At 41.3% G+C, this 19,043-nt stretch overlaps 1 protein-coding gene across 1 annotated transcript in view; it reads right to left on the minus strand.

The window, feature by feature from the left end:
- Positions 1-11,299: 11,299 nt before the first annotated feature.
- nphp4 (nephronophthisis 4) overlaps positions 11,300-19,043 on the minus strand; it is a 96,629-nt gene continuing 88,885 nt past the window's right edge. The window contains exons 19-22 of the mRNA XM_062392913.1: positions 17,674-17,845; positions 15,233-15,412; positions 14,433-14,576; positions 11,300-11,521 (exon numbers count right to left, since the gene is read on the minus strand). Coding sequence (XP_062248897.1) covers positions 11,381-11,521; positions 14,433-14,576; positions 15,233-15,412; positions 17,674-17,845 — 637 coding nt within the window. The 3' untranslated portion in view covers positions 11,300-11,380. The remainder of the gene's footprint in view (positions 11,522-14,432; positions 14,577-15,232; positions 15,413-17,673; positions 17,846-19,043) is intronic.

Genomic DNA, 19,043 nt, shown 5'->3' on the forward strand with positions numbered 1-19,043 from the left:
TGTAATTCAATCTGCTTGACCTTCCGGTATGCTCTAATTGAAAACGGCCTGTATATGGGAAATGAAGATGCCTTTGTGCATATAAATTCTCCATTCACTTACCCTTTCAAATATGTTCATCTTCCTTCTATCTGTCTGCTGCTGAATAAAACAATAGAGTGTAATGGCCTGATCTGGCAGACGTCCTGTTGCCTGATGAAAGGAGGATATTGTAAATGGTAAAGTGCTTAGAAGACAGTCACTCAGGCTCAGTTCACTTCCATGTAGTACACTGTGCATATTATATACTTATCAGTGGAGGGATACACTCACCCTAGGTGCATTTGCTTTGTAATTGTACTTTCCTGTTATGAAATAGTAGATGGTTGCATCAAGTAAAAGGATACACTTACACAAAAAGGAAGTACTTTTACTCTCAATATTTAAAGTAGATTGTTAAGCAAGTAATTACCTGCTTTTCCTCAATTTGAGAAGTTGAAGTGGTACTTGGACTTTTACTTGAATATATTTTTGTCATTTCCTGGTACTTTTACTTCAATGAAATGTTCGATTATGTTTTGAATTTCCTCCACACCGCGTGGTACTTTGTTGCATTGTGGATGATTTTAAACAGGCATGAAATCAATCTGAGTTCCTACTTGTGAATTCATGCTGCAAAATCAAATGTATAATGGCATCTGTTTCATTATGTGTCACGTTTTCCCCCTTTTGTTCATGCAAGAGGCTGCTCTGCTGACACAAAAGAAAAAGCCCCATGTTGTTAGAATCAGTCGTGTTTTAGACCTCTATGATGATCAGTCCACAGTGCTTTGTGTATTTCTTACATTTGTAAAGTGCAGTGTTCAATCACTGTAACATCAAACATTTATACAAGTTTGGAAATAAGTCGTTGCTCTTGCTCCCTCCACTTCTGCTACGTCACCGTTGGTGGGTAAGAAGCATTTCTCACTCAGCTGTTTGAGCATTGGGAGCAAAGATCAATGTACTCATAGTGACCCAAATAGTGACCCACAATGCACTACTTCACAGAAGCCCTTAAGTCAGGATTTCAAATCTTACCAGGAGCCTTCCTCCCACGAGCAGTACAGACAGAAATCCAACTGAATAAATACAATGAGCCTGTCCTATTGTAGATATCTACCACTTTAATAAATCCAACACTTATATTACTCATCTAAATATGATCTAAGTGGTCCATTAATCCCATCCAACGTTTTTATGCCTGCTAATGTAATAAAAGCCCTGTTAAGAATTCAAAGGTTTCCGTCCACTGAAACGCTGGAGGGCTTTTAATTTGAAATGGCTAGAGGAACAATTGAGTTTGTATCAAGGGTAATGGGGAAACTAGAAAGGGCAAATGGGAGTCAAGTTCAAAAATAAAGCTTGTTATCGAAACAAGACTTTCTTTAAATGAAGTCACTGCAAACTTTAACCTGTTAACATTTGTGGATAAGAACAAGACTTTCTGTGAAAATTTGACCTTCTATTAGGAAAATATCAATAAAACCCTGCATCTAATACCATAATAAAAGTCCTTTTCACAGTCGAGGTAAATAAAGGCCCCTCCATTATTTGAGGAAATACAGAACATAAACAGCGTATATCTACAGAAGCACACAAAATGAGATATACAGTAAACAGTCTTTCACCAGGTATGACAGGTGACATTATATGAAAATACTGAGGAATAAAACACACCTCACCCACTTCAATACACTGAGTCTAACCTGGACTTCAGCAACAGCAGCTTCGTATAAATGACATTTACAGCCTCCTGACTTTATGACTCTTCTCTAATTCGACTTTTAATGTCGAATATCAACACTTCACTTTTATTTCAGAAGTAAAATGCCAAGTGTGTGTGAGTGTGTGTGTGTGTGTGTATGTGTGTTTGAGGGGTGTGACGTTGATTTAAAAGAAATGCTGAAAAATCTATTAAGCTATAAGCTAACGGCGTGGCTGCTGGTGCTTCTGGCTAACGCACTCTACTCGACTTGGCAAGAAGTTTGGGAAACGGTTCCGACTGCAGAGTTCATGCAGCCGTCAGCATTGCTGCAGATTTGTAGCAGTCATTGCTGGATTTGGCCACGGCTGCAGAATTTCCATTAAGATTTTACTTCACCACAAATCATCACAGACACGTCTCCCTCCTCACCTTCCCACTCGGACCCAGCTTCAGTGATGTTACCCTTTTTTTATTTGAGTCTTTTATGATCAGACCCACACGCTCGCCCTCCTTCATTTGTCAAAAGCAGCAGAGTGCTCCTCCTCCACAGCGTGTCCCTGTCTCTGATTCAAAAACTCACTTTTCGTGACCACCTTTGAGTTACGCATGTAAAAATAAAATGCACTCTAACACTGAACATCAGCAAAAACTTCTGAGGCTGAAAAAATACATCAATTCCTGGAAGAAAAGCCTCTCAACTGGATCAGGACTGTTATTGAATATTTTGGCCGTGCAGTTATCATAAAGGAATATGTTAAATCTCAGTGTTACTTTTGATCCAAGCTTCTCATTGGGGGCAACATTCGGAACATATTTTTACCTCAGATCTATCTCCAGAATATGAAATTCTCTTTCTACCTTTTCTGAAGCAGGAGGACTGACTGTGAACCACACAAGCTGTGCTTACACTCCCTTTTTCATTCTGACTGAAGATTTGGGGTCAACTGTTGGGGGATTCAGTTTTATACAGTCTGGGATTAACGTTCATCCAATTAGATATCAGAACAACTGTGATAAATACATTACGCATTTATCTTCCTCGTCCTCGAATACTTTATCGCAAGACTCAGGCGTTTTCTACACTACTGCAGATATTTTTTACAAAATGACAACGAGAACTCAAATAAGAAAGCCGGGCCAGTAGGTAGCAATAAAGTCCCCATCAACAATCCGTCGATTACCAGACAGGAACACAGAGGTCCCAGTAATACCTGATATAGTAATTGGGCGTTGCAGACGCCTGAGAACATCAGGGATGTGGAGCAGTGATGTTTTCAGTGATGCTGAATTAGGCTACAAACTTGTAATTAGACCGCGCAGTGTTAACCAAACATAGAGAAAAACATTATCTAGCTGTAGATGATTGTTATATAAAGCAACAGTGACTTTGAAAATCTGTACTTTGGAAGGCATTTGTAAGAATCTTATAATCTTAAAAAACGCCTGAGTGTAAAACAAGAGGCACAAACAAAATAGTATGTGGAAGATTAATAACCTGTAGCAGCTGCTCACAACCTGCCAGCAGTAACATCTGTCTTCACCTGATCAGACCGACAGAGACAGTCTCGGATGTCGTGGGTGCTGATCTCCGTCATGGCAACAACATTCATAGAATCACTGCCTCTCAAGCATTTTGTCCTCAAAGAAAAAGCACAATGTTTGTTCTGTTGCTGTAAGGCTGAGACTAATCGCAGAGCTTTTATTTAGAAAAGTTTGCCCTCCTCTTTTATACTACTCTTTTTCTCCTCCTTTGTTTTCTTTTAAATCTTGCTCCCTTTTTGTTCTCTCTTCTCCTCCTCTTTCTCCTCTTTGTGTCTGAACCCGCTCCTGATGCAGGCTCATCTCCGGCGCGTCCCACCTGGTCTCACTTTGTAGCTCACTCCTCTTCAGCTCATTGTCTTCTGGAGGGAGTGGGGCAGAGCTGTCTATGTTTGCTTCTGTGCGAGCCTGCCCTCTTCCCTCTTCCATCACGGTAACGTTCTCCCGCGGAGCCACTTCATCTATAAGAGGCCTTATCTCACTGATTACAGAGGAGCACCTGTAGCACCTGTAGAAAAAGTGCAAAACAAAGCTCTGCGTTGCTTTTTGAACAAATGGAAACTGTCCATGTGTGGAGATAAGTCGAGATTTCCAAAGGTTCAGGATGGGTCCTTGCACCGGTTTGCGGTTATTCCCTGAATATGAACAACAACCGATAATATCATTTATGCACTTACATGTAAATAAGTGTTGAAATTACATTTTAGCCATTTGATAACTCATCCCCCGCTGATGAATTGAAACGTGTGTGGGTTTTTTTAACTGATCAACTGTGCTACAGATTTGCCTGCTGTCCACACTGCTTCAGAGTTTTGGAGCAGTTAAAATTGAGAAGTTTGGGAACGCTGCTGGTTGCTGTTTGAGTTTGAAAACTTCAAGGGCTGTGCTTTATGGAAGAAAACGTTCTGTTTACTGCGACACACACATGCCTAGTGTATGGAAGTGGTAACATGATATGTGTTTTCAAGCGTCTTAGTATGGACAGGGATTAAAAAATGAATACGTAGCCAAAACGCGACCTCTGGACAGAGATTGTTTTAGATTAAGATTGTTTAAGAAAAGGTTGTTTTCAAAGGAAAGCGTGGTTGACGTAGCATTGATCAGCCAGACATGTAGGAAACACATTAACTGTCTCTGAGCGAAGTCAAAATACTAAGTAGAGAACGATAACAGAAAGGGGAGGGACAGAAAATGAAAGGAGAGAGAACCTGTAAGAAAAAAGAGAAATAAAAAAAACACACCTGACCTGACAAGCTGAATAAAGGTGACCATTACTAACCATTATAGGAAACATGTGGGCGAGCCTCTGTATCCATTATTATCATGACTTCAGACTCTATACAGTATTTCAGTTTCTGCACAGTTGGACCAATGCTTTGATTAAAGTAACCCTCCAGATATAACTTGATACTTGAGGAATTAACTTATTTGTTGGGTCTGAATGTGTCCGTGACGACTTCCTGCTGTGAGCACTTCTTTACAAAACACAGACAGTCTGACCGGACCCTTGAAACCGGCTGTGACAAACATCATCGCCAAAAGAGAGGCAGCTCCAGCCGTTGCATTAGAGAAATTAGTGTGATGTGTGTGTTCAATAATTCACTACGGCCCTGAAGGATGGCATGATATTTATAATGGCCCTTGATAGAAAGAGGTTCCTCACCCCTGATCTCATTTAAAAGATTGTTTTTAAATAACTGAGATGACCTTTTGTGCTTCAGAAGAGTATATGTATACAAAACCATGGGTGGCCCAGATGGGTCTATAACACTGTATATTCTGAAATACATGTAGAAACTTGTGTGTGTGTGTTTGTACTTGTGTGTACTCATTTTTGTTTCCTCTTTAGGACCTTTTCCAGCATGAACACTGACCCTGTCAGGACCAGTAGACCTGATGGGGACCAAAGCCCAGTCCTAAAGAGGCAAAACATCATTTCTGAGCTCCCAGTAAAGGTCAGTGGTCACATGTGAATTGTGGTTAAGTTAAGGTTAGAGTCAGGCATGAAATTGTCAAGGTGCAGGTTAAGGACTAGGTTTTTTTTGGGCTGTCCAAGGAAAGGAAGTCAATAGCTGCACAAACCTGCGTGTGTATGTGGTAACCGTTCAATGTTGGTCTGTGCATTTGGTGACAAACTAAGTCATATTATTTATAATTAAAATGTCCCAGCCAGAATCAGTTAATAAAAGGAACACTTTGGGGAAGAGGAGGAATGTAGATGTGTAGATGTCCCCACGCATCTATGTTAGGATGGAAGGCAGGTGGTAATCAGATTAAATCACTTTTTCTTTTAATCAATTTATGACCATTTGAACCAGCTTGGTCCTGTTTATTCTGATTGAGGTCTTCATATAGAGCATTTGTATTCAGTTAGGTCTTTGAACAGATTATACTCTGAATATAAGCTCAGTGTAAACACATCTACTGTGGAGGTCCCATTCCAAGATGCCTAAAAGTGTAAAACACACAAGCATATTTAATCCTCAGCAGGCAGGATATGCACGCTAACTAGAAAATATGATCACACAGTCTTAGATTTGGTATCATCACTCACTTTGTGTAACTGCTTCTATCATAAAATCTTTAAGGGGGCACTGGCCCTCAATATATCTTTGGTTTATTATCCGATAAACCCACATGAACTCTGCTTTTAATGGCGGCAGGAATTATTGCTGCCCACAAGCTTATGAAAACTGAGGGGGGAAGTTTTCTCAGGAATTCCAGGCTTGAGGGAAACAGGAGGAATGTATTTATTAGGCACACTGTAGCAGCGGCTGCTCTCCCTTCCCTGTCTTTAGCTGAGCTCATTTACAGTTGGAGGAGCAGGATGTGTTGATGAACTGTTCAAGGACACCGAACAGGTCGCCTGCAGGGCATGCACTGGTGTAGCCTCCTTTATTTTACTGGGAATTCTCATGGGTGTTCTGGGAAACAAATCACCTGCTACGTAGCTCACTCCCATGTGCACCCTGAACATCACATACTCAGATTTCTATTTTGACAATTATCAAGCCCAGTGACGCAGTGGCCCACTGGGAGTGAGTATGATAACCAGTACAAGACTGGATCTAATGTCATGATGCCCTTCCAGCATCACACACACAGGGCAAAGGCCACCACGCTTTGTAACACAGACAAAGAGTGCACAATGTGATGTTCTGTGAGTGGAGAAGATTTCTAAGTGGGGACGAAGCGGATACCTAGGTGTTCACTACACCGCTGCGGACATCATTCATAGCTCTGACTTTTATGAACCGCTGACCCAGTTAACCCACTGACCCAAAAACTTTCTGTCAGACCATTAGATTAGCATAACAGAAGCTGCTGCAGCGAGGAGCTCAGGTAAACAGAATATCTTGTTGGACTTTACAACTGTGCTGCATCCAGACGGATGAAGAGTGGCTGCTGGGTGTTTCAGCATCAGGCCTCGAGGTATGAACAGAGTGGACGGCCATGTTTTTGCTCTTTATTTAATACATCAGTGGTTTGGATTGATCCAGTGTTATAGACACCTTCTCTTTACTAAGCTGCCCCTGCAGCTTGACTAGGGGGGACAGTTTAGAGAAATACTAAAAGGGAGTTTTGTACATAAACAACAAACTTTTGATTGACTGACGAAGCCTCTCTAGGCGATGCTAAACTTTAAAATGCATTTCCACTCAGATCAGGGGCTGTTGATGTTTGTTTAAGTTTATCCCCCATCAATTATAATGCAAGCAGGATGGAATATATTAGCTTGAAGTGGGGGAATGATTACAGCAAGAGAAACACACTTCAATGTTCAGATTTATTGTTTGATTATATGTGCACTGTGATAGAAATGTTACTATAAGGGCAATGATTGATATGAGGAACTACTTTGATGTTAGAAAGATAAGAAATGTCTCCCTGAGAAGTCAGGGTTGCACTCAAACAAATGTTATATAACTTCCTCACTGACAGGGTTACCTAACAAAGACTTAACAGCACGGGGGATTTGTGGTGGTAAAGATTGGGAAAGGGACCTTGAAAAACAGATGTTACATTCCAAGGGTCTGGGAAAGAGTAGGTGACAGATATTGATCACCTATTACTTCACATCGAAGAGGTTGATGGATAACATTTGTTTCCTCTCTAGGAGGGGCTTGGAGTATAAAGTGCTGCTTTTTCTTGTATGTCATTGCTCATTGTATGAAATCTATCCCATGGTCTTGTACATTGATGCCCATCTGCAGATGTAGAATAAACTTCCAGAAAGACATTAATAATGACTTGTGCTTGACTATTGAGAAATCCTCATGACAGCGCTCATCTTTGGAACAGCTGCAGTGTGACAAAGTAGATCTGAACATGGTAAGAAACTCCGATTTACAGGTTTGAAAATGTTTTGCCTTTCTGCGGGGAAATCCTAAATCACAGAAAGTGTTTTTTGCTGTTAATCAGATTATTACAGACCGAGCTTGTGTCTGATGATCATTTCAAATTGCAGATTCCATGTGGACTAACACTGTTTCATTTCCTGCTGCCTCGAGATGAGCAGTGGGAGGAGCTGCATGTGTTAGGCTGCCATCTACTGAGAACTCTCTTCAAAATGGATGTGAGCAGAACACTGATGCTGCCTCAATAAAAAAATCTCCTTGCACCGGATGACTTAATTGAGTTGCGGTTTGTTAAAGGCTCTTTCACCCACTTCACATCTGAGCTGATGCAGCCACTGGCAGCCCCCCCCCCCCCCCCCCATCGGGTAAGAACAAACAGCTGCTTTAGCTCTACTCCTCCATTTTACTTTCTATTTCCCTGTTAAAAAAAGGAAAAAAACCTTTTCCTGCTTCTAAAAGTGATTCCACTGTCTGTCAGTTTTTTCAAAACATAACTCACATGACACACAATTTTAATATATTCTAACAGCGTGCACATTCTCAACCAGATGTGGTGCCTTCTGAGCTGCTGCCACCAAGTGAGCCAACTGATTTGTAATAAAGACGTCACAGGGTACAAAGACTTTTGGGATTCAAACCCATCATTACAGGGCGAATACAATCTTTCCCCCCCAAGTTTGATTGAATTATCTTCGAATTTCGATTAAAAACTGACAGCCCTGCCCAATTCTTATGTTAGTGTATTTCAAACCTGTTGCTGTCGTAGCCACACCCCAAACAGTGATGCCTCAGCAGGTGTCTTTTCTTCTGTGGTAATGTGTTTGTTCTCCGTGTGTAAACTGTTTGAGGTCGATCCCCATCACTCACACTCGCTCTCTTCCCGTTGCTGTGTGAGCGCTGATCCAGGCACATGAGGAGGAGGAGGAGGGCTGGTTGCTAGGTTGCATGTTCCTCCAGTTTCAAAGCTCTCTCCGGTACCTGCATCGCTGTGTGCTCTCACAGACGCTCGCCCACTCACACGGCTCAGGCCAGGGCACTCACACACACACACAAACACACATACTAACACACAGCTGTGCAGTTTTGGGTAGGGGTGGGTTTCTCCAAAATATCAGGGCACTACCATTTGCCATTCCATGCCGAAAAACATCAAGACGGCCTCTCTGCCGGGACAGTTGGACAGGAGCCGTCTGACCGCACTAACAAGGTGAGCAGACAGTTGGAGCTGAGGTGGAGGGTGTCTGTGCCCCTTCAGGAGGAACAGACAACAGCTGGACTGACGGTGCTAATAAGGTGTCAGTGCTGCCCTGCCCCTCGCTGAGACAACGATTGTGCGGCTCACACCGAACACTGCTCCCTCTGACAGGAATCAAGGTCTGAAAACTGCAACAAGGAAGGTTTTTATTTGACATAAAAATGACAACATCAGCTGACATCATGAATCACAAAGTGGAGCGGCAACGGAAAGCAGCTTCCCATACATGACGGAGGTGCTGTGAATTATTAGGGATGGACGCTGGCGGTAAACATGTCGTGACGCATGAAAACATGACAGAAAAAACCAAAGCTCAGATGAAACTAATATGAATATAAAGCCACTGCCCAGTTCTTAGGTCTGATCTGAACCATTGATTGAGCCAATTGCCCCCGGTTGGAGAAAGAGTCAGAGCTTGGTGGGCAGCTAGAGAGCTATACAGTAGCGTCTGAAAACAACTGAGTTACGGTGAAATTAATGGACACTTGTTGATCTGCTTCTCAAAAAACGTTCAGGTCAACCTCCATGAATCTTAAGATCTATTGTCATGAAAATAGCATAATTTTCCTGACAATTAAGTTGGTGGAATTCCTAAAGCTCTCGCCACAGATGAGACAAGAGAAACAAAAGAGCCCAAATGATTCACCAGCTGACATGGAGATGATATCAGGCTACAGAAGAATAGTTCTCAGTAGAGCACAAAGCAAGGCCCAACAGTCCTGTTCACTTCCATCAAGCTGTACCAAATTGCAAACATTCATAGATATCAGTTCCCTTAATATGCCTGATTTCCAGAATCGGCTCAGCAGTGATCCTGCTAACAGACAAACACCCATGAAAACGGGGGTAATGAATCTATTTTTTCTGGTGGAGCCACTTCCAGTGACTATTCTTGCTTAACCTAACTAGTTTAAGCCTGTGGTTGGTAGATTTATTTATTCTGTGTAACTCAAAGTTTTCTCCTCTGAAAAGTTTTGACTTTGAAGACACCTGGCTGAATCTTCAGATTAACTAATCAAAAATGTATTTTAACCAGAATGAGGTGGTTGGCTTTGAACCACCATGAGCAGGAGGCACGATGACTGATCAATAAACCTGCCTAAATACCGATCCATCAATTCATCCATCCATCATTCATACCACTTATCTTTGAATGGTTGAGAGGGAGCTGGAGCCAATCCTGGCCGAGGCAGGGAACAGAGCTGACATAGACAAACATTTCTTTTTTTAATATTTCTCCAATCAAGCGGAACCCAATCGTAGGACTGTGAGGAGAACACACGGAAAGATCTCGGCCAAGCTGGCATTCAAAGTGAAGGCACGGTGCAAACTACAGCACCACTTTGTCACTGTATGAACACAGGTATAAATAACCAGAACCAACAGCTACATGGAGCCAATAATTAGGTGAATACACCTTTAATGTGTGATTGTGTGAGCTATTAACGCGTTCACACAAACAGCGAAGTCACTGAGGCTCCTGCTTGTTAGAGGAGCTAAAGCGTGGAGAGCACCTGGGCTTGGTCACGCTCCTCTTTTTTTATTAGCGAAAGCTGCTGCGCTGAGGCTTCTTCTGCAGCCTTCATTCTAATGAGTGCGGTGGGAGGGAGTGTGGGGGTGGTCGGGTGGGGGATTGTGTAACTCTGTGTTACATAACCCAATCTGCATGGCCTTCTCTCTCTCTCTCTCTCTGTCGGTGTGTGCCTCAGACGTGGCAGAGCGAGCACAGAGGAGAGGACGGAGGGTTTGAAAGGCTGCGGGTGTTAATGAGGGCGATCAGGAGAGAAGAGCGCCTCGCCGGAGAATCACACCTCATTACGGCAGCGTTTCTAATAATGCCAGTGATGAGGATTAGTTGTTCGGGAGGTGAGAGGGGACGGCAAGGGGGTGGGGGTGTGCGTGGGAGGGGCACCTCTGGCATTGTATTAGATTAAAACGCAACCATCAAGTGGCAATCAAGTGGGTTTGCTGGATAATTAAAGTCGATAAAATGTTATTGCTTCCGCCCTCAGCGCCACCTTTGGCCGGTCGGGGGACGAACTGTCTGATGTCTCCAGGACGTTTTGGAAGAGGACTGGTCGCTGCAGGGATTCGGTCTCCTCACTGATGTTCCTGCAAACTACAAAACATAAAATATGTATTTTCTTCTGTCCCTTTATGTCATATTTTATTTTCTCTATAAGCTACAAATCTGTTTCTTAAATTTACGGATTAGTTTCTACTTCACTTGAGTGTAGAATTCATTCAACCAAAAGTTGTGTTTGGGTGGGTGGTCAAAGCCTTCCTAGAAAGTTTTTCTTGATTGTTTTGCACCCACAGTGACTTCAATTCATTAAAGCAGAAGAAAAAGAAATGCATTGATTTCATACATTTTATTTATACAAACATACTAACAGACAAAACAAAGTAAAGTCAGTAAAATACTCTGAAATCTGTTCAAATAAGAAATCAAACTTAAAGTGGAGTAGAAAAATTACAGCACATTTCTGTGAGTGGAGAAGTTCATGAGTAGTTGACATTCACAACGAAGGTCTCCTCCGTCTTCTCCTCCAGGTTGTTCACGTAGACGTAGATCTTCACTGAGCCGGGACTCTGGCTGGAGGCGAATCTCAGACCGATGGTGTAACTCTCCCCTCCACTGACCTGAACACAGTTAATATTCTATGTTGAGGAATTGTCTTTCTTTTGAGTGAGAAACATTAAACCGATGTGACCACATCCACAATAACCTTTATATAGTCTTGATGATTATGATCTTTAGATGAAATCATTTATCATGGTTTGTAATGTGAATCTTTGGACATTTTAAAACATTATTGATCTAATATCAGTTCAGAGATAAAAGTTCCACTTTCAGTCATTGTTGTCACGAGCAAAAAGAAGTAGAGAAGAAGTAGAAATGTTGCATTTCTAACTAAAAAGAAAACTAGGAATTTATTGTTATTCATACACTCAATAATAGTCACAGTTTTGCAGAGGTAATAGAAATCTGGATCTTGTGAATTTAAATCTGGTTTCATTAGGTGACTGTTGGGCCTTGGAGGACGTGTGTGGTACTGAATGCTATTCTAGTTTAATATGAGTTTGATTTATAACTGAGCCTAAAACAGAACAACATATTTCTCCTCAAAATATATTACAAACACCAACTGAAGACAAACATACATATACATGTATACATGTTTTAGTACATGTATCACCCTGCTACTGCACAGAAAAGATTCAAAAGAAAAGATTCAAAAATAATGTTAAAGCGCCTTGGTTCTTTTTTAAAGGTTCAGTGTGTAAAATGTTGTGACATCTAGTGGTGAAGTTGCATGTTGCAGCTGAATACCTCTCATCTCACCCTCCCCTTCCAAACATGAGAGAGAACCTGTGGTAACGTACAGTTATTCTGTCCAGAGGCGGCCATGTTACAAAACATGGCGACCTCCATAGAGAGGACCTGCTCCTGTTGTAAATATAAACTATTTAAATACAACCGGCCTCTTCCAGAGTAAAGAAAACAACAATTCATGCAATTTAGTTGATTAAACACTAGTGAAAACACCACTAGGATTATTTTGTATAAAATTTCTGCCAATAGATCCCTTTCAACTAAATCTTACACACTGAACCCTTAAAGAGGGAAATCAAATCCTTCTTCCTGTTCCTTTGTGATCAATTGTCCATGGTTTGACTCCCAGAGACAGTTTCAGACCTTGTTCACACGAAAGTAACTGATTTTGTGTCATTACTGTTAAAACTTTTTCAAAAATGTACTTTAGTTAGGGGTCCACTTGGGAATAATACTGTATGACCTAGCAACAATATTAAAACATTAAAGTGCTAAAGTGGCAGAGTGTTATTGTTTTCTTCAAATTTAATAAATGAACTGCCTGTGGAGCAGAGGCTCATCCACACAGAGCGACTTTGCCTCCTCACTGTGAGTTATTCCACTGGGGGATTTAATGATAGTTATCTGAAACCAGAAACTTATTAAATGAGGAAACCTCAAATAGCTTGAATTCTTAATTGTTCTAAAGTCCTGACATTGCACTCTCTGTTTTTATCTAAATTGCTGTTTTTTTTACTGCGAAATGCAATTTGGACTATTCTGTTTACAATATAAAGACACACAGTTCTTAATGTTTCATTGTTTTGCTGTCGGAGGTCATAGTGTGCGAAGGATCCTTATTTGGGCTGTATTTTGCTTTCACAGTATTTTAATCAGTATAGAACGGTCTTCCTGCATTTTTTCGGTAACAGCCACCAACGGATATATGGGTCAATTTTGGGGATTTATTCTGTAATCTTCCCCAAAAGCGAAGCAGTATTGATCTCTGCTTTGCTTCCCCTCCTGACAGCTGGTTTTATCATGGCGGGGCAGTTATGTCAAAAAAAGAAAAGTGTCTCCACATTTGCTTAATGCTCCAGACACAGTGAATTCTTTATAAGCCACCTGCAGCCTGGCTGACAAGATGGGAAATAACAAAGGGGCTGTTTTTCACTCGTCCCACCTCCTTCTGTGTAATTGATGCAGTGTCTTCTGGACAGCGGCAGTGAGACTCTTCTATATTTTATGTGGAAATAGACTTCCACTGCGTCTCGTTCATTTATTTGTTCATTTAAAATGCTGACTTCCCATCTTTTATCAAACCTCAGCAAATGGAAGGCACTGTTTACAAGTGTTTCATGACCTAAAGCCTCGTCCACACAGAGGCCATGTTTTTCAGCTGTCTGCCAGAACACATATGCCTCATATTTAAAAAAAACTGGTATCTAAATAAAGTCTCCACCGGCCTGGTAACAACATTTTGTATTGGCCAAAACTGAAGCCATTTTACACATGAAGTCTCTTTTTTTCTCCATTATGGGCATAATTGCGAGTTATTGTGTAGTGAGCTGCTGAAACACAGTGATCTTCACTCAGCACAGTGTCTGAACAGTTTGTGTACACAGGCAGAGAGCTGGAACTGCTGCTGATCTGCTAATGTGTTTTCACCGTGAAGGCTCAGTGAACCTGAACAACCTGCTCTGTGGCGGCTGCATTTCCAATAACTTTTAGATTTTTACTGCCAAAAGGCTTTTGTTTTATGAGCGCCCTGAAAACTTGTTGCAGGGAGAAGGAGTAGTTTGCGATTTTGAAGAAATTAGAATATAAATATGTGAAAAAATATTCTTCTCCAAATGCATTAAATTCGATAAAAAGGCTGCAACCTTTACGAGGTTTTCAAAGCGAGCACGGCTGGTGTTCATGCATTATTTTCACTTATTGTATCTATAAAATTCATTGTTATGTTTGGCAGAAGTACTGACAGAATTTTTTTGTTTCCATTAATTCATTCTCGAATGGATTAACCACAGGTCAGTAGCACTTTCCATTAAAGCTGATGTTAATTAAGTTATTTACAGAGGCGTAACAACGTGGAACCTTTTAATCCCATAGAACCATATGGACTGATGCAAAAAAGAGCAAAAAGAGGGTTTGTCTTTTTTGTCTGGGTGATAATCAAGGTATTGATTTTACTCCTGATGAGAGTAAGAGAGCTGCTCGACTTCCTGCTTATCTCACCTGGAATTTATCCTCTTTGAACTGGAGCAGGTCCGGATGGTCCGAGCGGAGCAGGAACTTGCGGCCGCTGGTGTACGGGTTGATGTAGGTGATTTTTTTGGAGCTACCACGCCCTCCACCAACCGGGACACACACTTCAAATGCCTGGATGACAACACACACACACACACAAACACACAGACACACACACATACAGGTCGCCAGTTAGTGCCAGGTCTGGTTGGCATCATACAGTCTATGGTTGGCATTAGTTACAAACAGCAGCTACTTTAAATAGATTGTGAGTGATTGACTTGCACACAAGATATGATTTTGAAGATCCACAAATATTATATGAGAAGCTCACAAAGACGATAGGACTTATTTCTCTGATCGGATTAATAGCAACAGAGGAGAGAGGCTTTAAGAGCTGGCCTGGGATCAGCTGTACTGAGCTTTTCTTTGACACTCACCATAAACAGGTTTGTAATTTGCCCCTGAGAAAAGCACCAGTATGGATTCAATAAGGAAGCGACTGTGACTCTCAGTCACCAGTGGCTTTGTGTCACCTACTCACTTATGATGTTCATCAAATCACTGTTGTTTCTTTATATTCCTATGTATTGTTAAAAGATTGGATCACATTCGCTGCAGCAGATCCAGAGATATCGTTTTGTCTACTTCGTATATTCCTCTTTGCAAAATCCTGGTGACCACATCCCCAAGAATGTAGTCTGGGTAACTGACAGATCTGCTCTGGACTTCTGTGATGAAGTTTTGAAGATGATTTTATGTGATAAAAACAGAAATAGATGCTCCACCTTTGACACCACAGGCTGATGGACATTGAGACAGAGCAGCCAGGCGGTGATGAGCCGCTGGTTCTCCACGTCCACAGCGTTCACGTACAGGAAGCGGCTGCCGGCCCGCCACAGCTGCACCTTCAGCTGGAGCTCCTGCACCGCTGAGGGCGGCAGGACGAATACACCCTCTGGATCCACCTACAGAGAAGGTGTGGGAGGGTGGAGGTAGAGATCGATTGGGTTCGGCAGTAAAGGGACGTTGGGTGTGTTGAATGAGTCAGAGACAATTAATAAAGGGAAAGTTACACAGGATGGATGAGAAGCAATACATTTTATAAGAAAGGGTGAAAGAAAGGTAAAGGAAAGAACAGAATTTATGGACAAAGGCGTTTCACAGAGTCAGAGGAAAGTGAAGGAGAGTGCAGATAACAGGAGGACGTGGGTGAGAGAAAGGGCAGACGGAGTTCGGTGAAAGAGGCAAAAAGGAGGAGATAGACAATGAAATGAGAGCCGGTGGAGGCAGAAGAGTGACAGAGAGACAGAAGGATGAGATTTAATGCAGAGCTCCTTTTTAATCTGTCGAGAAAAGCAAAGCAATTCTCTGGCGGTGAGCTTTATCCTGTTTTATAAGACTCCTCCGAAGCGTTCCACAGTGAGCTAACCTGCAGAGAGTCAGATCAAAGAGGCTGTCGATGCACACAGCGCTTTCTATTAAAAATACATCTGTTTCTTTCCCAGCCGATTCTTCAAGTAAGACGCATTTGGGTTGTACTGTATGGGACAAGATGGGTGTGACAGTCCATCACTTTGCTATTATTATTTTGGTTGAATATGAGCGAGCACAAGGCGACGCAATGCCCTTTTACTGTGGCTCTGACTGAGAGGCATTGTGAGGATCTATTAAAAATACAGAGCGCTCCGGCACTCCTGAAACATCCTTTCTAATGTTCAGGGAGCACACAGCCATTGCAAAAAAATGTTCAGATGGTGTCAAATTGTGTCCCAACATGATCCGACATGATTGTAGGAAGTAATGTGAGGAACCTAATGAAATGAAATGAAAGGACATGAAAAGACCCATTATGCCGTCAATCCACGTTGGAACATTCAAAACTCGATAATGACTTGAATCTTAACCTGGAGTTATTACAAAAGAGGCTGTTGCTGCTCCCATTGTCTCCCACTGCTGAGAGAGCGATTTGCATGAAATCGTTTTGCAGTTGGAAAATTGCTATTGCTAAAAAAAAACAAAAAAAAGTCCAGAACAAAGCCCTCAACTTTTCAATATACTTTCTCTTTACTTTCCCCTTTTTTATATGTTGTCTTCAATTTGTGCCAGCTGAACTATGAACAGATAGAAGTTATGGCAAAAGAGAACAGGGAGAAGTGAATTGCTACAATATTTAATATAACATAAGGCTTGATGATTGGGTGAAAATGTTATCAAAACCAAAGTTTTCATATCAGTTCAAATTAGTAATTATAATGACGAATGACACATTATTATTTCCAACTTCAATAGATCAATAGATCATCAAAATATCAACATTAATTAATAGATATATATGTTTGATCTTTGTGATATTGCTATTAATGACAATCATATAGCGTTAATTATATGCATTGTTTTACTGCCCAGCACTAATTTAACATTCATTTACATTTGATTGATATTTCGGAATAAAAGTGTTATGAATTCAGGATATAACACCTGAGTCTCTGTCAGTTACTAAAAGTCAAACAGAGAATCAATACTAGACTAAAGTTCTTCCCGTGGTCTAAAGTCCAATACAGACAAATTACCACAGCATGGTGTGCAAAGGCTTCAGTAAAAGATGCCCACACCTTAAGGAACCTATGGACAGTCAGATTCAATCTCAGAAGAAGGAGAAATTCCAGAACCCAGTTGACTGAGACTGGAAGCAACATGATGCTCCACCAATTAATGAGAAGCTGCAGTCCAAAGCAGCAGAAACACGTCAATGTTCCTGTACTTCAAAGTTCAAACCCTCTATTTGTCTCATAAAACTATGTTTTTGCACATCACTTTAGTTTTGTGTTTTGACATACACACACACACAAACACACAAGACCAGAGCTGGCAGGCTGATAAACAGACTGGAGACCTGCAGCAACACATTAAGACCCTCCCTGACTGAGCTGTATGAAATATAGTCTGAGCCTGAGTACTTGGTGTTTTCAAAATCAGGGGCCGCAAGTTACACATAGGGGCCAATTACATGTCCAGCATCCATGAACATCCATGCACATTTCCTGATTCAGTAAAGGGCACATTTAAGTCCTTCCTTGTTTACTGTTAGCTCTATAGATTTGTGCAAAGCTGAACATCATTTCTTCTTCAAGCACAGTGTGAAATTCAAACAAAGTTAGCATTGATATGATATACAGTGCAAGACCAAAAAGTGGCTTCAAAGAAAGTAACTAGCGATAGCATGTACCTGAATGTCCATGGGGTGGGATGAGAAGCATTTGACCTTGCGAACAGTCTGTCTTCCCCTCAGCACTAGTGATTGACAGGTCCGCTGGCCAGTCACACAGCTCACATCCACCCGCTCCAAGAAATGTATGTAAATCTGCCACATCTGCGAGGGCGCCGCCATCCACTTCTCACTGCAGACAGAAAACATCATGAGGAACAGATAAGCTAAAGCCCCCTGGAGACGCAGCAGGAGCAGCGTGAGGTTGAGAGATAAGGAGGGCGGATCTACGGCTACGTCCTAATGAGCAGAATCATCATCATCATCATCATCATCATCATTATCAGTGGGTGAATTCAGTCTCAGTGGCTCTACCTGAGTCTGAGGAGGTGAGGTGGTCAGACTCGCAGACTAATTCTGTGACAGCAGCACTTAACGAGCATTAGGAGACAGGCTTCAAGTGACGAGTGTTTTTGAGGGCAGACACATTATCCGGCAGAGCTCTAGTGTGCGACCATTTTGGTCACACACTCGTGTCGGTGTGTCCTCCCTCCACACGCCTGCTGACCTGAACTCACTTTAAACTTTACCAATAAACACCAACTCTAGTCAGAAGTTATCAGGACCTGAACAGTACTGAAGTTTACTCTGTGTTTGTTAGATTCACTCCAGATTCATGAGACACAAATTTAAAGACAACATAAATGCTGGAATACTCACTTAATACTACACAAACCTAAAGCTTATCTAAATCATAACCCTGCCATCCTTTTTACAGACCTGGTAAAATATATCCTGTGCCAAATGTTTAATATGTAATCAAGAGCTTTTTTTGCTAGAGAGTCCATTTTATTTATTGATTTGGTTATGTGTGTTTTATTTTGTATTTATTAAGGATTTTCGAATATGTTTTATTCTCATTGAAATGTCAGACAGAATATTCTTCAGAATTAGGTAAAATTGTTTCCCAATGAATGACATTTCTTTCCTATACAGGGAAAATTGTAATTGTACAATGAAAACTCCTCAACTGAATCAATACAGAAATCGAATCGAATGAATTAAGTGAATGAAGTGCTTTAAGTGCTTTGGCATTACTTCTCCTGAAGTTTCTTAATAATTTCCTTCAATGCTTTCTTAAACAAAAGCGTGGTTATTATGTCAGTAAACAAGGTTTTGCCCTGAGCCCTATGCACCAGTGAAGAAAAATATCAACTAAGTACAGTTCTGCCCCTTGAGCCAATTTAATGGCCCTGTAGAAAAATATGCGCCGACAAGAACTTCGAACTAATCCTGTAATATTTTAATTTACATTGCTTGTGTCTGTGTTTTCTAAAAAAGCCATAAACTAATTGAAAAACAAATACAATTTATGATGAGTTGATGTTTTC

Source organism: Platichthys flesus, chromosome 7, assembly GCF_949316205.1.
Source record: "Platichthys flesus chromosome 7, fPlaFle2.1, whole genome shotgun sequence".
Lineage (NCBI taxonomy): Eukaryota > Metazoa > Chordata > Actinopteri > Pleuronectiformes > Pleuronectidae > Platichthys > Platichthys flesus.